Source organism: Gymnoscopelus braueri, assembly GCF_963280865.1.
Source record: "Gymnoscopelus braueri genome assembly, chromosome: 15".
Lineage (NCBI taxonomy): Eukaryota > Metazoa > Chordata > Actinopteri > Myctophiformes > Myctophidae > Gymnoscopelus > Gymnoscopelus braueri.
This window is the reverse complement of record NC_137620.1, coordinates 38111168-38135574: the sequence shown is the minus strand read 5'-3', so window position 1 is coordinate 38135574 and position 24407 is coordinate 38111168. Positions and strand designations below refer to the sequence as shown.

The 24407-nt window shown below is 40.6% G+C and overlaps 1 protein-coding gene across 2 annotated transcripts in view; it reads left to right on the top strand.

The window, feature by feature from the left end:
* The window catches only part of LOC308101178 (uncharacterized protein), a 66356-nt gene extending 42665 nt beyond the window's left edge, over positions 1–23691 (top strand). For both annotated transcript variants that reach the window (XM_080450552.1, XM_080450551.1), the window contains exons 15-26: positions 8225–8274; positions 8484–8589; positions 8946–9456; positions 10479–10624; positions 13679–13728; positions 13937–14042; positions 14413–14926; positions 16303–16448; positions 20081–20130; positions 20340–20445; positions 20811–21324; positions 22451–23691. In XM_080450552.1, the coding sequence (XP_080306678.1) occupies positions 8225–8274; positions 8484–8589; positions 8946–9456; positions 10479–10624; positions 13679–13728; positions 13937–14042; positions 14413–14926; positions 16303–16448; positions 20081–20130; positions 20340–20445; positions 20811–21324; positions 22451–22589 (2438 nt within the window). In that variant the 3' untranslated portion in view covers positions 22590–23691. The remainder of the gene's footprint in view (positions 1–8224; positions 8275–8483; positions 8590–8945; positions 9457–10478; positions 10625–13678; positions 13729–13936; positions 14043–14412; positions 14927–16302; positions 16449–20080; positions 20131–20339; positions 20446–20810; positions 21325–22450) is intronic.
* Positions 23692–24407: the final 716 nt, after the last annotated feature.

The following is a 24407-nucleotide window of genomic DNA, read 5'->3' as shown; positions in this document are numbered from 1 at the left end:
TTATTTTTCTCCTCCGTGGTATGAAATATGTGAACCATAGTTGTTATCAAACTAATTACAAAAAAACCACCTCAGAAAGTAATTTTTTACAGAGTTTTACATTCAAAGATCAGTTGTGAAGTGTCAGCCCAGTGCCAGAGATAGAGCATTTTGCCTTATCTTTGAAGACTCACAGAATATGTTGTGTTTTGACTAAAATTACACGCAATATCTCAAAAGAGAGGTGTGGCTGTCTACTTTACCCAGGAAAAAAAAAGAAAAGGTTAGTTGCTAGCATGTGCTATTCTTTACTTATCGGCAGTTGAATATAGCTTGGTTTCAGAGTTTTATATTCAAGAGCAGTTGTGCAGTTTACATCCAAGTGCATCTTTCAGTGCACTAAATCTATTTTTTCTGTGTCACAAATACTATATATAATGTGTGTGTGTATATACACACACACACACACACACACACACACACACACACACACACACACACACACACACACACAGGCATGAAACAAAATATAAACAATATATAGTCCACAAAATAGTGTCCATGAATCCCAGAGGTAAAAAACTATGCATCACCATTTAGTTAAAGGGATAATTAGCTTGCTTCCAGTATACATATAACAAACAATACAAAGTTGTACTTTATTGCATCTTGTGTACAGGACAGGTTATTGTTATATCTTGTGTACAGGTACATAAGTGTAAAACTTTTTTACTTCACTGTTTTCAATACTTCTACTCCACTACATCTCAGAGACAAACATTGCACTTTTACTCCACAAATTATTTGAAAACTTGAAAATATTTGAAAATAGCCGATCTACAAGCTCACAACGCGTCGCCTTGAACTTGGAGAACTGCCATCTTCAGTTGTGTTGTAGTGTGCCTCTGAGTGGTACTTCCTATAACACTCCTCCGGGTGCAAGGCCACATTGCATTTTTTACAGTACCACCTCGTCTCGCTCCGATTGGGCGGTATAGAGCAAACCCTGCATCGCCTGCGTGGTCCCTTGCATCCGGTGGTGGGAGGCAACTTTGCCAGTACATGGCCTGCCAAGTTGGCCTCCAGCCTGCACTGAGGGTCGTGGACGGGTGCCCTTTCTGCCCTAGGCGCCTCTGCAGGTGGAGGGGCATTCCTCCCTTCTAGCTCACCCCCAGCATCTCTCGGGCTGGTCCAGGATTTTATCGCACATTTCATGAACTCTAGAAGACATTTGCATTTGCCCTGTGGATGCTTGGTCCTGTAAATGACAAATGCATTGTACATACAAATTTCAAACAAATAGGCTACAAATTTGTTTGTCCACTTGTTGGACTTTCTGACAAACGGGTAGTATGTAATGTTCTGGTCCAATCTATCCACCCCGTTCATGGACTTGTTGTATGCGACAGGGCGAGAGGGCTTTGGTTTATCCACTCTCTGACTCTGCTCACCCTTCTGGCCTTTCTGCCATACTGGGACGTTCTCGGTCTCGTTCTCATGGAAAGTGGAGACCATTCTCACGATGCTCTTGTCCCGCCACGGCAAGACCATCACCTTGTTGTTGTGCCTTGCAATGTTATCTCCAACTTTCAGGTCAGCAGTAGTGAGCTCTCGAATGAGTGGTGGTTCGCCTCGGTTCCGCCGCAGTGTACCGCAGACATGGGTCTGGAGGCCAAGCAGTATGTCACACATGCCAAGTTGTAGAAATTGTGCATATACAATCTGTGGCCAGAACCGGCTAAACAATCCAGAAGACCGACCACTGTGTCAACCATCAGCACAGCCACCAGTAGCCCCAGCCCCACTGGCACCAGGCAACTCCTCGTCGTCTGAAAACAGTGAGATTTTGGAAGTTTGGTAAATGTGATTTACACAAAATGAAATCAACGCTCCTCTTATCCAGAGCTACTTACAATAAGCACACATGAAAAGATACAGTAGCCTACATAGGTTACCATGCATAAGTTACCACCCTTTGATGTGAAATGACATCAAAGGTAAGTGAACATGCTTGTTGACAGAACCTCATGAAGATCTAAACATTGCTGTTTTCATGACATGACCTTTGTTGTCAGGACAGGTCTTTGATCTACAGTAGTTCAAGCAGATGCAGGGAGGGGGCCCAGAACCCCATGAAGATCTAAACATTGTTGTTTACATGACATGACCTTTGTTTTCTGGTCAGGTCTTTGATCTAAGACAGTAGTTCAAGCACATGCAGGGAGGGGGGCTGTTGGCACTTGGCCTCCACCACCCGTGCAAAAAAGCATTTTTTCCCCCTTCTTTTTTGGGCCAGTTCAACATCCATGGCCTATTCATTTTTACATGGTAATGACTATGAGAACGTATTGCATTATTTTACTGTCCAATGACATTGTGTTACTATGATTTATAATAACCACTAGATATCATCATTACCACCATATACCTTTTACCATGTGCTATATATATATATATATATATATATATATATATATATATATATATATATATATATATATATATATATATATATATATATATATATATATGGGCCAAGTTCTTGCTTTAGCATAAGACATCCAATGTACTATATTTTCAAAGGATTTTTATAAATTTGATACAGTACGACATGCACATCCATCACACGAATTTGAGCTGGAGATGAACACATTATATAATCCAGTATTTGGCCTGTAGACCTGTTCGCAATTTGGTGTTGGGGGAATTTCTCACTTGAATTGAGTCAGTGGGTCCCTAGACATGAATAATCACAGAGGTGCTTGTCCGCCATAGTGCCACGAATGGCGCAATGGCCAAATCAAATATGGCCGCCATCGGCTATGATGAAAATCCAACTTTTTTGTTTTTGAGTGTATAAACACATGTAATACCTCCATTCCGACTAATTGGGGTGTGTGGAATTTATTTCTGATATCGTCATGACCGTTTGGGGTGATTTTGACCTAGAAAGGTCATGGTCAAGGTCATTTTGCTATTCCGAAGACCTTGGCCATAACCTGGCCATTGTTCGGAGTAAAAACAGGTGCAATAAGTCTAATCTAACTAATTCTTACATTTAGAATTCATTTCTGATATTATTTTGACCATTAAGGATCATCTTGTCATTGAAATATCAATATCAATGTCATTATTCAATAACCCGATTACGATTTATTTCTTTACTGTCACTTTTTGTTCATAATCATTGGTTTTATTTATAACAAAAGACATGCACATGAGAAATATAACTATAAATATAAACACCCCCTTTAACTTTTATTTTAATTGAGTGTTGAAATTAGCAAATAAGACTATGTAGGAATAAAAGTGATATACAAATAAAATCATAACACTAAATCATTTCTCTCAAAGTGCACCATATGTGTGCTGAGTGATTTTGATCATGTTAGTATCATGGTCAGTGTCATGTCAGTTTCATGGTCAGTATCATGTAAGTTCAAAGAAAAAATAACGTACATCCTCCGTCTGAGCCAAACTGTAAGAACAGAATCATGAAAACAAAGCGGGGGCTCACAACTTACTTTTGAATGCTCCATGTTTTTTTATTTGCGACAAACAGCTGATATCTGCTGTTGCCAAATGCAGATATCGGCTGTTTGTTTGTTCATCAGTTTCATGGTCAGCATCATGTTAGTTTCATGGTCAGTAGTATCATGGTCAGTATCAGGTCAGTATCATGTTAGTATCATGGTCAGTATCATGTTAGTGTCATGTTAGTATCATGGTCAGTATAATTATGTTAGTATCCTGGTCAGTATCCTGGTCAGTATCCTGGTCAGTATCATGGTCATAATCATGGTCAGTATCATGGTCAGTATCATGGTCATTATCATGGTCATTATCATGGTCAGTATCATGGTCATTATCATGTCAGTATCGTGTTAGGCATGGCATGGCATGGCACGGCATGTGGCATGGCAATGCATGGCATGTGGCATGGCAATGCATGGCATGTGGCATGGCATGTGCCATGGCATTGCATGGCATGGCATGTGGTATGGTGTGGCATTGCATGGCATGTGGTATGGTGTGGCATGGCATGGCATGTGGCATGGCATGTGAAATAACATGGCAAGTGGCATGGCATGCCCTGGCATGTGTCATGTTAGTATCATGTTTGTATAATGTGAGTATCATGGTCAGTATCATGTTAGTATCAGTATTAGTGGTCAGTACTCAGTATCATGTTAGTATCATGTTAGTGTCATGTTAGTATTTGGCATGGCATGTGCCAGGGCATGTGGCATGTGGCCATTTCACATGCCATGCCACATGGCATATGGCATGGTATGGCACAGCATGTGGCATGGCATGCCTCATGCCATTTCATGCCATGCCCTGCCACATGCCATGCCATATCACATGCCCTGCCATGCCCTGCCATGCCCTGCCACACGCCATGCAATGCCATGCCCCTTGCTATGCCATGCTACTGACATGATACTGTTCAGTCATAGCTATTGCCTCAGTAACATGCAGCTTCTAACACCTCTCAGAATAATAACATATCAGCTTTATATAGCACTTTTACTACTCAAAGTCACTTCATGACTTTGAATACGTAGAGAAACTAATTTACAAAAGATGTGTACTAATAATAAATATTCTAAATGGTTACTTGGAACAGTTAACTGTGGTGGACATTTACAAGTTGATTTTGGGCAGGTACGATAGCTTTACTCCTTATACTATTTTTAGTTGCCATGTGTCTGATCATAGACATAATGCTTTACATGTGAATGCTCCCCCCTTATATTTGTTCTATGTTGGATCAGAACCCTAGTCCCTACCAGACCCTCTCAAGTGACTTCCTGACGCTCACGGTTATTATGCCTTATGCTCAGACTGTCAGTGCTTCATCTGCTTGGAATGAGCTCCAGAAGTCCTTAAAAGTCAGTTCACCTCCTTTTCTTGGAAAGAACATGCCCTGCCATGCCCTGCCACATGCCATGCAATGCCATGCCCCTTGCCATGCCATGATACTGACATGGCAAGGCCATGATACTACTGACCATGCTACTGACATGATACTGACTACGATACTACTGACCATGCTACTGACATGATACTTACTATGATACTACTGACCATGCTACTGACATGATACTGACCATGATACTACTGACCATGCTACTGACATGATATTGACCATGATACTACTGACCATTATACTAACATGATACTCACCATGATACTGACCATGATACTGATCATGAAACTGACCATGATACTGACATGATACTGACCATGATACTGACATGATACTGACCATGATACTGACCATGATACTGACATGATACTGACCATGATACTAACTGTTGTTGAGAGTGAAGTTGTTATGGTTTTACTTTTACTCACTTTTATTCCTACATAGTCTTATTTGCTAATTCCAAGACCCAATTAAAAATTAAAGGGGGATGTTTATAATTGTTATATTTCTCATGTACATGTCATTTGTTATAAATAAAACCAATGATAATGAAAAAAATAATAATAATCGTAATCGGGTTATTAAATTATGACATTGATATTTCAATGACAAGATGATCCTTAATGGTCAAAACAATATCAGAAATTAATTCTAAATGTCAGAATTAGTTTGATTAGACTTATTGCACCTGTTTTTATTCCGAACAATGGCCAGGTTATGGCTAAGGTCTTCGGAATAGCAAAATGACCTTGACCATGACCTTTCAAGGTCAAAATCACCCACAATGGTCATAACAATATCAGAAATGAATTCCACACACCCCAATTAGTCGGAATGGAGGTGTTTATACACTCAAAAACAAAAAAGTTGGATTTTCATCATAGCCGATGGCGGCCATATTTGATTTGGCCATTGCGCCATTCGTGGCACTATGGCGGACAAGCACCTCTGTGATTATTCATGTCTAGGGACCCACTGACTCAATTCAAGTGAGAAATTCCCCCAACACCAAATTGCGAACAGGTCTACAGGCCAGGTACTGGATTAATATAAAGCAGATCGCACACCGAGTGCTCCAACTTTGAGGTGTAATTAAAAAATTGCAGATCTACAAGCTCACAACGTCGCAAGCGACGCGTTGTGAGCTTGTAGATCTGCCATTTTCAAATGATTTTTATAGCGACACGTTGTGAGCTTGTAGATCTACTAGTCCATGAGCCAGAGCCCCAAAATTGAGCAATGATTATCGAAAGAGTGGGCAAAACCATACCTACAGTATATTAAATTGTTTATAGGGTCAATATAAGTATATAAATGTATGATAACCTTTTCACAGGAGCAGCTTTTTCATATTTATCACACATTTTGTTATTTTCCCCATACGTACATGACAGGTGACAAAATAAAAAAAAATAGTTCTCATAATGCAACTTCCCCAGTTGATTACTTACATGAAGACAATGATTTATCGTATTACAAGTTTTCTTAAATTGTATATTAAATATGCAAATTAGGCATTTAGTCCATGAGCCAGAGCCCCAAAATTGAGCCAGATATTGAATATTCCCTCGTTAAAAACCTTTGACTCCAACATCTTAACAAAATGAAATAAGGATGTTGACTCTGGCTTTGTCCAATGTTCCAATGTTGATTCTGGAAAGTTATGCAAATTCGGGCATATTTTCCTAATGCCTAATTTGCATATTTAAATATATAATTTCAGAAAACTTGTAATACGATAAATCATTGTCTTCATGTAAGTAATCAACTGGGGAAGTTTCATTATGATAGCTATTTTTTTAATTTTGAAATTTTTTCACCTGTCATGTATGCATGGGGAAAATAACAAAATGTGTGATAAATATGAAAAAGCTGCTCCTGTGGAAAGGTTATCATACATTTATTTACTTATATTGACCCTATAAACAATTTAATATAGGTATGGTTTTGCCCACTCTTTCGATAATGAAATCTTGTCTGGCTCATGGACTATGCCATTTTCTAAGGATTTTCATACATTTTATATTTTTGATCAGGCCATACACACACACAGAGTCGTTTTATCTGGAGGCTAGAATGCAGGTTGCGCAGCGGGCCTTTGACGCGCGCCGTTCGTGTTGGGTTTGAGCGATGAACAATATATAAAGCAGATGAAAGAATAGTATGAATGAATAGTTCTTCTTACCACTGTCAAGGAAAGGACGTTCCTTCCCCGTTTCGGGATCCTCTCTCATGGGTTCCCACACGTCCTCGGAATACACGTCGTCTGCGAATGAGACTGTGGAGGTCTGAGAATTGTATGGGGACTCCACGACCTCACGACGCTCTCGACACGTTTTTTGTATAGGATTTCCTCTCTAGTCAGTAAGAAAACTCTGAGGATTCTAACAGGGGCCCTCCATGGTCACTTCGATTATGCATGCACCTCATGGTACCACAACACCACTAAGGCCTTAAAAACAAGGCTCCAGACATCCCAGAACAAACTGGTAAGGCTAATCCTTGGCCTTTCATCTACATCTCATCTAGCCCCTGCTCACTTTGCTAGGGTCGGATGGCTCAGGGTAGAGGACAGAGTACAGCAACTTGCAATGGGCCTGGCCTACAAGTACTTCAAAAACATAAATTAATTCCACAATCACAACATTAGAGTTAGCTCCACTGATCACGTCCAACTCAGATTTGGCACAAACAATGGGTTGAATTAGTTCTCCTGCTATGCAATAAAAATGTGGAATGCCCTACCAAAAGTAGTGAAGGAATGTAAAACCCTACTCTCCTTCAAAACTGCCCTAAAACAGTAGGCCTACCTTCAGGTGACTGCAATTCGAAACTGGCCCCCGAAAAAAGTCACAACCCAGCCCCCCCCCATCCCATTTATTTGACCTTGTATTTTAACTGTACTTTCATGTGCCTTTTTCTGCAAACTACTGAATAAAGTATTCAATCAAACAGAAAAGATGCTGTAAAAAACACAGAAAATGTAACTTGGTCTGAAAAATATAACGTGTGCAAATATGACTGACTGTCGTATATATTATATTTTTTTATGTGTGACAAATTGTGGATGAAAAATACAGATCAGTGTGCAAGCTGCTTTAATCTGCTATGTGCATTTTGAAGCTGTGTGTGTGTGTGTGTGTGTGTGTGTGTGTGTGTGTGTGTGTGTGTGTGTGTGTGTGTGTGTGTGTGTGTGTGTGTGTGTGTGTGTGTGCATACGTGGGTGTGTTTGTGTGTGTATACATTTGCATGTGCGGGTTGAAAATCAGCAAGTGTTGATCCGTAATTTTATTTATTTATCTTTTCACCCAGATGGTCCTGACCAAATCAACATCAGCATACTGAAGGAGGTAAAAGAACATGTAAGTAAAAGTAGTGAAACATTCACAGACATTTTGAAAAGTAACAGTACTATAAAAAAAACTCCCCTGTTATACAAAGTAGTTATAACTTGTTAATTTCAATCACTGTGCATAGTAATACTGCAATGTGTTTATTAGTACTGGAGCAGACATTGTAGTGTATAACTGGGTGTTTGTTAAAACTCTAAATCTGTCTCTGATGTTTTTAGGCGGAGCAGTATGAGTTGAAGAGTGAACCTCCAAGTCTCTGTTTGGTCATGTGCAATGAAGAAATTCGCTCACGACAGGTTATACACGGAGCCGACATGGAAATTGGTATGAATGTTGTCTCGATACTATGACATACTGACTGCTAGTTGTTTGTAATGTTGGTTATCTACACATTGAATATCACTGTATGTCTGCACTTTTAATGAATACCTCACCTTTGTCAACTTGACAAATAAAATGTAAACACAAACACTATTTTATACTACGCATTGTGAAAATTGACAATCTACAAGCTCACAGCATGTTGCATATCAACGCGTTGTGAGCTATAGTAGTTCAGCTATTTTTGCATTTTTTTCTCCATGTTTTATTCACTTTTTTTGATTTTTTTAAATCGGGATGCCAGGTTGGTTGAAAGTAGGCCTAGTTAATGAATAAAGTATGTGTTTCCTCCCCTGCAGATGAAGTGGCACATACATTCAGCTCGCTGGGCTTCAGGGTGTTGAGTTGTAGAAACAAAACCAAGAGACAAATGAAGAACATACTGGAATATGTCTCTTTGAAGGTCCCCACTCTAAAGGATAAGGAGACAGTACAGGAATGGTCCAGGGAGGTCTCAGAGTTCACTGAGCTTCATGTTGAGGAGAATCCTCTACAGCACGGAGATGCCTTTGTTTGCTGTATCATTGGTCGAGGAGTGGGTTGTATTCAAGGGACCGATGGGGATCCCCTCCTCATCAATGACATAATTACGTTTTTCAATAGAGAGAACTGTCCACGCCTTGAACACAAGCCCAAAGTGTTCTTTACCGACCACGACCACCCGTCGAGGCTGGTAGATGTGACTAATCAGAAGGAGTTGGATTTCCTGGTTACCACGGCAACCAGGAAGGGTTTACATTGCCATAGAAGCAGAGAGGATGGTAGCTGGTTCATGAAGTCTGTGTGCAAACAGCTTCAAGGCTCTCCCAGGTAACTCTCAAAATAATAATTATGTAAGATATGAAACAAAAATATATTAAGGTAAATTAAGATAAACTTGGTCCACAATATTTGTTAGACCTGACCACCAAATTGCCACCATTTCTGCATGTTAGGGCTACAACTATAGATTACTCTTTCGGAGTAAGTGATATGTTTATGCAAAAGTGTTTTTTTTGGCTTCTTATGCCTTTACTTTAGAGAGGGATAGGGAAGGTAGGCTGACAGGAAATGGGGAGAGAGATGGGGGGGTGACACGCAGCAAAGGTTGTCGGGAACGGGAGTCGAACCCGCGACACGCTGTCAGGCTGGCATTGCAGCCTAGGGGGCCTGTACCGTCAGGCTACGGCCCAGGCCAGCAAAACGTTTTTATTAATACATTCTCTGGTAGACATTACATTGCATTGCTATAAAGTGTTTGTTCAGTACAAGGGCTCCCCCCGTTTCTCCAGCTCTTTAGTAAACAGAAAATACATCTTCAGGTGGGTTGCCCATTTCAGGCAATCAGGAAAGAGTACCCATTTATCAGCTTCAGTGTACCACTTCCAATTTTTATCGGCTCATTTCTTTGTGCCGTCACTTCCAATTTCTCCTGTATCCTACTGTATACGAGTTCCTTCTATTGATTGGATAAAATTGGTATCCTGTACTGACCTGAAAATGCATTTTCTGCTTACTAAAAAGTTCCAGAAATGGGGAGACCCCTGTTACTGAACAAACACTCGAAATGATTACGATCAGAATATATAGCTATTTAACACTTTTTAAAAAATATAATTTTACTTGTATTGTATTTTGTACTCCGTCGTATTGCAATGTTGTGCAAAACGCACCACAGTGCAATGCATTGTGAGCTTGTAGATCTGAAAATTGATAATCGCAATATTAAAATTTATTGTTTATAATCGATTAAATGGATTAGGCCGGCTACTACATTGTTTAATTGACTGCAATTCAATCAAGTGTCATTTTTAGTAGTGGTAACTTAATGTGTTGTGAATGTTGTGTTACAGGGGTGATGACTTCCAGAACATTTTCAATCAGGTCATCAAGGAAGTGAGCAAGAAGAAAGAACATGGTGTCCAAGGGCAGCAGATCCCTGATGTTGCGATGGACACCCTGAAGAAAAAACTGGTGTTCTCACCGATGTCACCTGAAGGTAGGCCACTCCAATCTGGCTTCAGAAAATCCCACTCCATTGACACATGCCTTCTCTATTTGAACGACCACATCAAACAAGAGGTGGACCAGGGCAAATATTGCGGCATGGTCATGCTGGACCTCCAAAAGGCTTTTGACACCGTTAATAACTATTTTGATTGGTAAGCTAAAAACATTTGGTTTTGATTGTACATCGGTGAGCTGGATGTGATCCTATCTGGAGGGGAGGGAATAGGTGGATACCTATTCCATACTGGGACCTTTACTGTTCCTAATAACTGCTAAAAAAAAGTTTGGAAACTTAACTTCGGTCAATTATATCCCCCCTTTAACTCTCTCAGTGCCACACAACGAGATATCCCGGGTTTTTTCTGAATGCCCTCAGTGCCAAAACGAGAAATCCAGAGTTAAAAAAAAAATTATATATATTATATATATATATATAAAAAAAATTAATGTTCAGAACCCAAGATATCATTATCTGAAGATTTGCAGCTCCATCCACTCTTTGTTTAACTTATAACTGAAAAAGGCTGTATCTCGCTTCCTAAGCACTTTTCTTTTACTTTTTATTTCATTGGCACTGAGAGTTAATAATACCAATTAGTATTGTGTTTTATATCATTTTTATTGTTGATTAGTCCCCTTTACAACGAGGTACAGCCTGTAAGGATCGGGCATTCGTGGAATGAGCAACACAGCTAAACGTGTGGGTAGCGCCTCCAAAAGAATTGCCAAAACCACCCAATATGCTTCTGTTGGTAATCGCTCTTGTTTTGAACAACCTGCCAGCACACACCTGCTGAGGTGTGTGCCAGTAGTAGTCACAGGTGTTTGACTGCCTCACAGGTGAGTGACTGGCACCTGAACATGGGTTCTGCAGCTTGGTTGAGTTTGTGTATGCTCCAAGCAGTAACACTGCCCCCATGGAAAGATGCCACGTTTGTCCCTTCAGGATATGGCCTGTGCAATAGGGCAAGTGAAGCTGGTGTTCCGTTACGCAGATTACGCATTATTTGATGTCAGCCCGGGTACCATTTGCAGGCAGGTGTGTGCCAGTCACAGGTGTGCGACTGGCACCTGAGCATGGGCCCTGCAACTTTGACATCTGTCTTTGGTACCGTTGTGCAAATCTTGCCTGTAAATCTATGGTTCCTCAGTGAAGCAAGGGGTCTTGGGTTGTTGTCTTCCTTGTTGACTTCACCAGTCTCACAGAACTTGGTCCTAAGTTTGGAAATGGTACCAGGGCTGACACAAAATAATGCTGTCACTCTGCATAACGGAACATCAGCTTCACTTGCCCTATTGCACGGGCCTTATCCTGAAGGGACAAACGTGGCAGTCCATGGGGGCAGTGTTGCTTCTTGGAGCATACACAAACTCAACAACGTTGCATGTTCAGGTGCCAGTCACTCACCTGTGAGGCAGTCAGGTAGTCAGCAGCAGGTTGCTCAAAACAAGGGCGATTACCAACAGAAGCATATTGGGTGATTTTGGCAATTTCTTTGGAGGCGCTACCCACACGTTTAGCTGTGTTGCTCATTCCACAAATTCCCGATCCTTACAAGCTGTACGTCGTTGTAAAGGTGACTAATCAACGATAAAAATGATATAAAACACAATACCAATTGGTATTATTAAAGGGGAGATATAATTGACCGAAGTTACGTTTCCAGACTTTTTTTTAGCAGTTTATGTAAACGACATGTCATCAGCTTGTGACTGCAACCTGTTTCTGTTCGCGGATGACTCGGCTCTGCTGGTCTCAGACAGGAACAGGCTGCAGGTTGAAAAAGCTCTCAGTTCTGAACTCGATACGATCCGTATCTGGTTCACTGGTAACAAACTATCATTACACCTGGGAAAAACTGAATCCATTTTCTTTGGGACTAGTTTTAACCTCGGCAAAGCCGATCAAAGTAGGTGATGATGTTATCACAAGAAAATAGGAAATTACCTACCTAGGTTCCATCTTAGAGGCAAACCTCTCCAGTGATAAAATGGCAACAAGAGTCATCAAAAAAGTCAACCAAAGAACACGTTTTTTGTATAGGATTTCCTCTCTAGTCAGTAAGAAAACTCCGAGGATTCTAACAGGGGCCCTCATCCAGGGTCACTTCGATTATGCATGCACCTCATGGTACCACAACACCACAAAGGCCTTAAAAACAAGGCTCCAGACATCCCAGAACAAACTGGTAAGGCTAATCCTAGGCTTTCATCTACATCTCATCTAGCCCCTGCTCACTTTGCTAGGGTCGGATGGCTCAGGGTAGAGGACAGAGTACAGCAACTTGCAATGGGCCTGGTCTACAAGATACACCATAACATTAAGATACATGTACCTGTCAAAGTACTTCAAAAACATAAATTAATTCCACAATCACAACATAGAGTTAGCTCCACTGATCACGTCCAACCCAGATTTGGCACAAACAATGGGTTGCATTCGTTCTCCTGCTATGCAACACAAATGTGGAATGCCCTACCAAAAGTAGTGAAGGAATGTAAAACCCTACTCTCATTCAAAACTGCCCTAAAACAGTAGGCCTACCTTCAGGTGACTGCAATTCGAAACTGGCCCCCGTAAAAAGTCATAACCCAGCCCCCCCCATCCTATTTATTTGACCTTTTTGTGCCTTTTTCTGCAAACTACTAAATAAAGTATTCAATCAAACAGAATAGATGCTGTAAAAAACACAGAAAATGTAACTTGGTCTGAAAAATATAACGTGTGCAAATATGACTGACTGTCGTATATATTATATTTTTTTATGTGTGACATATTGTGGATGAAAAATACAGATCAGTGTGCAAGCTGCTTTAATCTGCTATGTGCATTTTGAAGCTTGTGTGTGTGTGTGTGTGTGTGTGTGTGTGTGTGTGTGTGTGCGTGTATACGTGTGCGTGTATACGTGTGTAAGGGTGTGTGTGTGTGTGTGTGTGTGTGTGTGTGTGTGTGTGTGTGTGTTCGCGTGTATACATGTGCATGTGCGGGTTGAAAATCAGCAAGTGTTGATCCGTAATTTTATTTATTTATCTTTTCACCCAGATGGTCCTGACCAAATCAACATCGGCATACTGAAGGAGGTAAAAGAACATGTAAGTAAAAGTAGTGAAACATTCACAGACATTTTGAAAAGTAACAGTACTATAAAAAAACTCCCCTGTTATACAAAGTAGTTATAACTTGTTAATTTCAATCACTGTGCATAGTAATACTGCAATGTGTTTATTAGTACTGGAGCAGACATTGTAGTGTATAACTGGGTGTTTGTTAAAACTCTAAATCTGTCTCTGATGTTTTTAGGCGGGGGAATATGAGTTGAAGAGTGAACCTCCAAGTCTCTGTTTGGTCATGTGCAATGATGTAGTTCGCTCACAACGGGTTTTATCCGCAGCCGACGTGGAAATTGGTATGAATGTTGTCTCGATACTATGACATACTGACTGCTAGTTGTTTGTAATGTTGGTTATCTACACATTGAATATCACTGTATTTCTGCACTTTTAATGAATACTTAACGTTTGTCAACTTGACAAATAAACACAAACACTATTTTATACTACGCATTGTGAAAATTGACAATCTACAAGCTCACAGCATGTTGCATATCAACGCGTTGTGAGCTATAGTAGTTCAGCTATTTTCGCATTTTTTTATTCATGTTTTATTCACTTTTTTGGACATTTTTTTGAAAAATGTCGCTTGCCCAAAATCAGGATGCCAGGTTGGTTGAAAGTAGGCCTAGTTAATGAATAAAGTATGTGTTTCCTCCCCTGCAGATGAAGTGGTACGTACATTCAGCTCGCTGGGCTTCAGGGTGTTGAGGTGTAGAAACCAATCCAAGAAACACATGAAGAACATACTGGAATATGTCTCTTTGAAGGTCCCCACTCTACAGGATAAGGAGACAGTAGTACAGGAATGGTCCAGGGAGGTCTCAGAGTTCACTGACCTTCATGTTGAGGAGAATCCTCTACAGCACGGAGATGCCTTTGTTTGCTGTATCATTGGTCGAGGAGTGGGTTGTATTCAAGGGGCCGATGGGGATCCCCTCCTCATCAATGACATAATTACGTTTTTCAATAGAGAGAACTGTCCCGACCTTGAATCCAAGCCCAAAGTGTTCTTTACCGACTACGACGGGTGGTCGAGGCTGGTAGATGGGCCTAATCAGAATGAAGGGGATTTCCTGGTTACCACGGCAACCAGGAAGGGTTTACCTTGCTATAGAAACAGAGTGGATGGTAGCTGGTTCATGACGTCTGTGTGCAAACAGCTTCAAGGCTCTCCCAGGTAACTCTCAAAATAATAATTATGTAAGATATGAAACAAAAATATATTATTAAGGTAAATTAAGACAAACTTGGTCCACAATATTTGTTAGACCTGACTACAACTATAGATTACTCTTTCGGAGTAAGTGATATGTTTATGCAAAAGTGTTTTTTTTTTGGCTTTTTATGCCTTTATATTAGAGAGGGATAGGGAAGGTAGGCTGACAGGAAATGGGGACAGAGATGGGGGGGTGACACGCAGCAAAGGTTGTCGGGAACGGGAGTCGAACCCGCGACACGCTGTCAGGCTGGCATTGCAGCCTAGGGGGCCTGGACCGTCACGCTACGCCCAGGCCAGCAAAACGTTTTTATTAATAAATGTTCTGGTAGACATTACATTGCATTGCTATAAAGTGTTTGTTCAGTACAAGGGCTCCCCCCGTTTCTCCAGCTCTTTAGTAAACAGAAAATACATCTTCAGGTGGGTTGCCCATTTCAGGCAATCAGGAAAGAGTACCCATTTATCAGCTTCAATGTACCAGTTCCAATTTATATCGGCTCATCTCTTTGTGCCGTCACTTCCAATTTCTCCTGTATCCTATATGAGTTCCTTCTATTGATTGGATAAAATTGGTATCCTGTACTGACCTGAAAATGCATTTTCTGCTTACTAAAAAGTTCCAGAAATGGGGAGACCCCTGTTACTGAACAAACACTCGAAATGATTACGATCAGAATATATACTGTAGCTATTTAACACTTTTTTTAAAATATAATTTTACTTGTATTCTATATATCAACAAACAAACAATTATTGTTTTTTTTATCAATGTAAATCGATTAGTTCATTAACTGCTTCAGCCCTATATTGTACTCCGTCGTATTGCAATGTTGTGCAAAAATAGTGACAATAGCAAATCTACAAGCTCACAACGCACCACAGTGCAATGCATTGTGAGCTTGTAGATCTGAAAATTGATAATCGCAATATTAAAATGTATTGTTTATAATCGATTAAATGGATTAGGCCGGCTACTACATTGTTTAACTCATTCACTGCCACAATTATTGCTGGCCGCGTTTGCCCACTGCCAGAGATTTTTCATCGAAAATAAAAAGTACTCAGGAGCCGAGATACAGAATGTTTAAGTTTTAAGTTAACAAGGAAGTGGATGGGAGTCTAGATCTTCGAAAAATCATATCTCCTTGGTCTTTGGGTCAAATTTGAAAAAAATAAATAAAAATAAAAAATTAAGTTTTTTACGTCAGTGGCAGCATTGGTAAACGGGAATAATTACGTTTATTACGTCAGTGGCAGGGAATGAGTTAATTGACTGCAATTCAATCAAGTGTCATTTTTAGTAGTTGTAACTTAATGTGAATGTTGTGTTACAGGGGTGATGACTTCCAGAACATTTTCAATCGGGTCATCAAGGAAGTGAGCGAGAGGAAAGAACATGATGTCAAAGTGCAGCAGATCCCTGATGTTGCGATGGACACCCTGAAGAAAAAACTGGTGTTCTCACCGATGTCACCTGAAGGTAGGCCACTCCAATCTGGCTTCAGAAAATCCCACTCCACTGACACATGCCTTCTCTATTTGAACGACCACATCAAACAAGAGGTGGACCAGGGCAAATACTGCGGCATGGTCATGCTGGACCTCCAAAAGGCTTTTGACACTGTTAATAACTATTTTGATTGGTAAGCTAAAAACAATTGGTTTTGATTGTACATCGGTGAGCTGGATGTGATCCTATCTGGAGGGGAGGGAATAGGTGGTGGAGGTGAACGGAACCCTGCCCCCCCCCCCTCCTAGTGAGCTGTGGTGTTCCGCAAGGAAGCATACTGGGACCTTTACTGTTCCTAATAACTGCTCAAAAAAAGTTTGGAAACTTAACTTCTGTCAATGATATCCCCCCTTTAATAATACCAATTAGTATTGTGTTTTATATCATTTTTATTGTTGATTAGTCACCTTTACAACAAGGTACAGCCTGTAAGGATCGGGCATTCGTGGAATGAGCAACACAGCTAAACGTGTGGGTAGCGCCTCCAAAAGAATTGCCAAAATCACCCAATATGCTTCTGTTGGTAATCGCTCTGGTTTTGAGCAACCTGCCAGCACACACCTGCTGAGGTGTGTGCCAGTAGTCACAGGTGTGTGACTGCCTCACAGGTGTGTGACTGCCTCACAGGTGAGTGACTGGCACCTGAACATGGGTTCTGCATCTTGGTTGAGTTTGTGTATGCTCCAAGCAGCAACACTGCCCCCATGGAAAGCTGCCACGTTTGTCTCTTCAGGATATGGCCTGTGCAATAGGGCAAGTGAAGCTGGTGTTCCGTTACGCAGATTACGCATTATTTGATGTCAGCCCTGATACCATTTGCAGGCAGGTGTGTGCCAGTCACAGGTGTGCGACTGGCACCTGAGCATGGGCCCTGCAACTTTGACATCTGTCTTTGGTACCGTTGTGCAAATCTTGCCTGTAAATCTATGGTTCCTCAGTGAAGCAAGGGGTCTTGGGTTGTTGTCTTCCTTGTTGACTTCACCAGTCTCACAGAACTTGGTCCTAAGTTTGGAAATGGGACTAGTTTTAACCTCAGCAAAGCTGATCAAAGTAGGTGATGATGTTATCACAAGAAAATAGGAAATTACCTACCTAGGTTCCATCTTAGAGGCAAACCTCTCCAGTGATAAAATGGCAACAAGAGTCATCAAAAAAGTCAACCAAAGAACACGGTTTTTGTATAGGATTTCCTCTCTAGTCAGTAAGAAAACTCTGAGGATTCTAACAGGGGCCCTCATCCATGGTCACTTCGATTATGCATGCACCTCATGGTACCACAACACCACTAAGGCCTTAAAAACAAGGCTCCAGACATCCCAGAACAAACTGGTAAGGCTAATCCTAGGCCTTTCATCTACATCTCATCTAGCCCCTGCTCACTTTGCTAGGGTCGGATGGCTCAGGGTAGAGGACAGAGTACAGCAACTTGCAATGGGCCTGGTCTACAAGATACACTATAACATTAAGATACCCATGTACCTGTCAAAGTACTTCAAAAACATAAATGAAGTCCACAATCACAACATTAGAGTTAGCTCCACTGATCACGTCCAACCCAGATTTGGCACAAACAATGGGTTGAATTCGTTCTCCTGCTATGCAACAAAAATGTGGAATGCCCTACCAAAAGTAGTGAAGGAATGTAAAACCCTACTCTCCTTCAAAACTGCCCTAAAACAGTAGGCCTACCTTCAGGTGACTGCAATTCGAAACTGCCCCCCGTAAAAAGTCATAAACCAGCACCCCCCCCATCCTATTTATTTGACCTTGTATTTTAACTGTACTTTCATGTGCCTTTTTCTGCAAACTACTAAATAAAGTATTCAATCAAACAGAATAGATGCTGTAAAAAACACAGAAAATGTAACTTGGTCTGAAAAATATAACGTGTGCAAATATGACTGACTGTCGTATATATTATATTTTTTTATGTGTGACAAATTGTGGATGAAAAATACAGATCAGTGTGCAAGCTGCTTTAGTCTGCTATGTGCATTTTGAAGCGTGTGCGTGTGTGTGTGTGTGTGCGTGTGTGTGTGTGTGCGTGTGCGTGTATACGCGTGTGTGTTTGTGCGTGTATACGTGTGTGTGTGTGTGTGTGTGTGTGTGTGTGTGTGTGTGTGTGTGTGTGTGTGTGTGTGTGTCAGGGGTCGCGCTAGGATTTTAATCTGCCGTCCCAATGTCCGGAAGGATTCAAATTTATCGGACATCTGACAAAAATAACGGTCATAATTATTTTTATGCATTAATGACAAGCAGGTGCGTAAATACAGCCTAACACTTAGGCCTACAGCATTATATTTTGGATTGAGCTATTTGAACATGAACCATCATAATATACACATTTTATATAGCAGGGTCATCTTACACAAATACATTAATTACCTACATTACCATTTGCGCATGCTGCGTGCGTAATGGTTTCTCAATAATCAATTGCGTTTGAATGCATTTTCTAATCAAAGGGCACTGCACAAAATTGAGTATATCAGATTAATCCTTCATAACGTGGCTCAGCTGACCTGTTAGGGCAATCAATTATAGACCACTACTCACTCACAGGAGGTTATACTGTATAGTTAGGCAGTGGATGCCGTCCGTGCGTCTAGTTGGGACAGCCGTGGGAAAGTTGATGAGTTGTGAGAATCTTGTCGTCTCCTCATAGAGCTATTCAGTTCAAAGTGGTAACCACCTCATAGAGTTAAAAATAGGTCCACGATTATGATTAACGTCGTGTTTCACCTCGATGCCATAGTTGCAGTAGCCTATAGCTGTTGTGGAGTGTATTTACGCATCTGTGTTGGATATTTCATCTTCAACCTGCACTGTTGTTAAACTGTAGGGCAACTTGCCAACTTTACTCACAAGTGCCCTTGTAGTAGCCTAGTATCTGTGACATATTCTAACTCGTAATGATACAACTTGTGTGTGACTGACTGTTAAATACACAACTTTATATAATGTAACTTGTAACCGGACTGCAGTCTCTGTCTGACTGCCGAGACCGCAGTCTCTACGCAGCAGCAGCAACAACTCTCTTCTTCCTGTTGGACCTTCACAATAAAGTGTCTCCCATTTACCGCCCAATGGAGCACATTTTACACTGGTAATTATTAACAGGAAATAGGTGTAAATTAACAGCGTGTGACACACTCTTTCTTTCTACCTCTCTCTCTCCCAGAAACACACGCACGCTGTTAAGAGAGAGAGAGAAAGAAAGAGTGAGCGAGCGAGCGAGAGAGAGAGAGAGAGAGAGCTTGCAATTGCAAAGCAGAGGATTTGAAATGTGCCTAATTTGCAGTGATAATTAATGAACTGCCGTGTCTTTATCAACCGGTCAAGATGTCCGGAGAGATTTATTTTTTCCGGTCTTTGTCATAAAAATCGGTCAAAACCGGCAATTATCGGACTAACGCGACCTCTGGTGTGTGTGTGTGTGTGTGTGTGTGTGTGTGTGTGTGTGTGTGTGTGTGTGTGTGTGTGTGTGTGTGTGTGTGTGTGTGTGTGTGTGTGTGTGTGTGTGTGTGTGTGTGTGTGTGTGTGTGTGTGTATATACATGTGCAGGTTGATCCGTAATTTTGTTTATTTATCTTTTCACCCAGTTGGTCCTGACCAAATCAACATCGACATACTGAAGGAGGTAAAAGAACAAGTAAGTAAAAGTAGTGAAACATTCACAGAAATTTTGAAAAGTAACAGTACTATAAAAAAAACTCCCCTGGCATACAAAGTAGTTATAACTTGTTCATTTCCATCACTGCGCATAGTAATACTGAAATGTGTTTATTAGTACTGGAGCAGACATTGTAGTGTATAACTGGGTGTTTGTTAAAACTCTAAATCTGTCTCTGATGTTTTTAGGCGGAGCAGTATGAGTTGAAGAGTGAACCTCCAAGTCTCTGTTTGGTCATGTGCAATGATGAAGTTCGCTCACAACAGGTTATACACGGAGCCGACATGGAAATTGGTATGAATGTTGTCTCGATACTATGACATACTGACTGCTAGTTGTTTGTAATGTTGGTTATCTACACATTGAATATCACTGTATGTCTGCACTTTTAATGAATACCTCACGTTTGTCAACTTGACAAATAAAATGTAAACACAAACACTATTTTATACTATGCATTCACAAAATTGACAATCTACAAGCTCACAGCATGTTGCATATCAACGCGTTGTGAGCTATAGTAGTTCAGCTATTTTCGCATTTTTTAATTAACTTTTTTAGATTTTTTTCTTTTAAATGTCGTTGCCTAAAATCGGGACGCCAGGTTGGTTGAAAGTAGGCCTAGTTAATGAATAAAGTATGTGTTTCCTCCCCTGCAGATCAAGTGGCACGTACATTCAGCTCGCTGGGCTTCAGGGTGTTGAGGTGTAGAAACGAAACCAAGAAACACATGAAGAACATACTGGAATATGTCTCTTTGAAGGTCCCCACTCTACAGGATAAGGAGACAGTAGTACAGGAATGGTCCAGGGAGGACTCAGAGTTCACTGACCTTCATGTTGAGGAGAATCCTCTACAGCACGGAGATGCCTTTGTTTGCTGTATCATTGGTCGAGGAGTGGGTTGTATTCAAGGGGCCGATGGGGATCCCCTCCTCATCAATGACATAATTACGTTTTTCAATAGAGAGAACTGTCCACGCCTTGAACACAAGCCCAAAGTGTTCTTTACCAACAGCGACGGGTGGCCGAGGCTGGTAGATGGGCCTAATCAGAATAAAGAGGATTTCCTGGTTACCACGGCAACCAGGAAGGGTTTACCTAGCTATAGAAACACAGCGGATGGTAGCTGGTTCATGAAGTCTGTGTGCAAACAGCTTAAAGACTCTTCCAGGTAACTCTCAAAATAATAATTATGTAAGATATGAAACAAAAATATATTATTAAGGTAAATTAAGACAAACTTGGTCCACAATATTTGTTAGACCTGACCACCAAATTGCCACCATTTCTGCATGTTAGGGCTACAACTATAGATTACTCTTTCGGAGTAAGTGATATGTTTATGCAAAAGTGTTTTTTTTTGGCTTTTTATGCCTTTATTTTAGAGAGGGATAGGGAAGGTAGGCTGACAGGAAATGGGGACAGAGATGGGGGGGTGACACGCAGCAAAGGTTGTCGGGAACGGGAGTCGAACCCGCGACACGCTGTCAGGCTGGCATTGCAGCCTAGGGGGCCTGGACCGTCACGCTACGGCCCAGGCCAGCAAAACGTTTTTATTAATACATTCTCTGGTAGACATTACATTGCATTGCTATAAAGTGTTTGTTCAGTACAAGGGCTCCCCCCGTTTCTCCAGCTCTTTAGTAAACAGAAAATACATCTTCAGGTGGGTTGCCCATTTCAGGCAATCAGGAAAGAGTACCCATTTATCAGCTTCAATGTACCAGTTCCAATTTTTATCGGCTCATCTCTTTGTGCCGTCACTTCCAATTTCTCCTGTATCCTATATGAGTTCCTTCTATTGATTGGATAAAATTGGTATCCTGTACTGACCTGAAAATGCATTTTCTGCTTACTAAAAAGTTCCAGAAATGGGGAGACCCCTGTTACTGAACAAACACTCGAAATGATTACGATCAGAATGTATAGCTATTTAACACTTTTAAAAACATATAATTTTACTTGTATTCTATATATCAACAAACAAACAATTATTGTTTTTTTATCAATGTAAATCGATTAGTTCATTAACTGCTTCAGCCCTATTTTGTACTCCGTCGTATTGCAATGTTGTGCAAAAATAGTGACAATAGCAAATCTACAAGCTCACAACACACCACCGTGCAATGCATTGTGAGCTTGTAGATCTGAAAATTGATAATCGTAATGTTAAAATTGATTGTTTATAATCGATTAAATGGATTAGGCCGGCTACTACATTGTTTAATTGACTGCAATTCAATCAAGTGTCATTTTTAGTAGTGGTAACTTAATGTGTTGTGAATGTTGTGTTACAGGGGTGATGACTTCCAGAACATTTTCAATCAGGTCATCAAGGAAGTGAGCGAGAGGAAACCACCTGGTGGCAAAGAGCCGCAGATCCCTAATGTTGCGATGGACACCCTGAAGAAAAAACTGGTCTTCTCACCGATTTAAGATCGCTTCCAAAATACCCAAAACACACAAAGCATTCAATTTAATACAAACCCAGTTCCATGACCTCCTAGTCGAGGCTAAGGAGGCTCAATGGATTTCGGACATCGATTTTCAATTCCAGCTGGTAGATCATCATATGCTTGCTTCTTTTTACCTACTACTCACCATGGATGTTCAATCTTTATATACCAATATCGATCATAATGATAAATAAAAAAGGTAAATGGTGCGTTTATATAGCACTTTTATCCAAAGCGCTTTACATAGATTGTGCATTACATTCACCCATTCACACACACATTCATACACCGATGGCAGAGGAAACCATTGGATTGGAGCAGGGATTGTGTTATGGAGATTAATATGTAGTGTCTTGCATACAGGGGTCATCAACATGTCCGTACATGGACAAACATGTCTGTGGCAAGACTTGTCTATGTCCGTGGCACTTTTTTTCTTTTTCTTACAAAAAATATTGTCTATAATTTGTTCTATTTTTTTTATATTCACAATCTATTCTTAAAAAATGTGTATGAATAATTGTGGTGACTCATAAAGTGTCGGGATGACATGCTCATTAACCCTTGCATTGTGTTAGAAACCTGCATCCACTTGTGGTGTTAGCGGGTCAAATTTGATCCGTGATTTAACTCAGCCCTAAATACTTAAAAATGCATTCATTTTTTCATTTATTAATTTTTTTCTCCCACCTCATAGCTGACTTGTTATGCATTCATATCCATGGAAACACTTTTAAAAATATTATGTTGGGTTAGGGTTAGTGTTGGAGCCAAAATGCCTTTTTTGTTTATTTTGTTTTATTTTAACTCACTGTGCAGAGGTGTGTCATTATCAGTCACCATGGCAATCACCACAGGAGAGGTGTGGCATTGTCCGTCACCATGGGAACCACCACAGGGGGTGGTTACCCATTTATACTTCGCCTTGGGTGACGAGCCCCAGATGTGCAAGGGGAAAAAGGCCAAACAGTTTTTGACCATGTCGTGAAACGTGAACATGTCGCCACGCTGGTCGGCGTTCAGTGTTATTGGTTTGAGTGATGTATAACAAGATATGTTAAATAAATGGATTGACATATCCGACCTGATACAAACTCTCTGGACATTGAATTCATGGTGCACGCGTCTAACTAAAAAGCAACCCAGTTGCCCCTCGCAGTGTATAGCTACAGGTAAAGGCTCTACAGTTAGGGTTTCATCTTTCAATATATCTCGTTTTCAATTATATTAAAATTCACTCATTACATTTCCTATAATGAAGAAAATGGATAATGATGTTATCTAGCTATAATAGACTAACATTAGAACACACTTAAAAAAAAAAAAAAAGTTTGTTTTTTAACTTATGTGTTAAAGATGGAGTGCCATGATATTTTTCAACCCTAAAACCTGATCATAAGGTATTATTATTATGTAAGGATTTTTTTCAAAAAAAAAAAAAAGTGTACAGTAAGTGTTAAAATGTTGTTTTTATGTAGACACACCCACCAGTTCATTAAGTATACCTGGTTTCACTTAGCACCACCCATCTAATCCAGTCCCTCCGCCTCCTCCTATAAGACCACCCACCTGGGTCCTTCCCCCTTATCACTAAAGGACTGCCCATGGTTCTGCCCATTTGTTTACAAAATGGCAGGAGGACAAATTGGACAAATACAGCCATATATGTTTGAACCTGAATCTGGTTCAGATGAAGATGAGGAGGAAGAAGAAGAAGAACTACTCCATAACCGGAAAGCCTCATCAACCCTTTGCTCAAATCCCAAATGCTCATGTGTGCAACGGATAAATAAAAGGC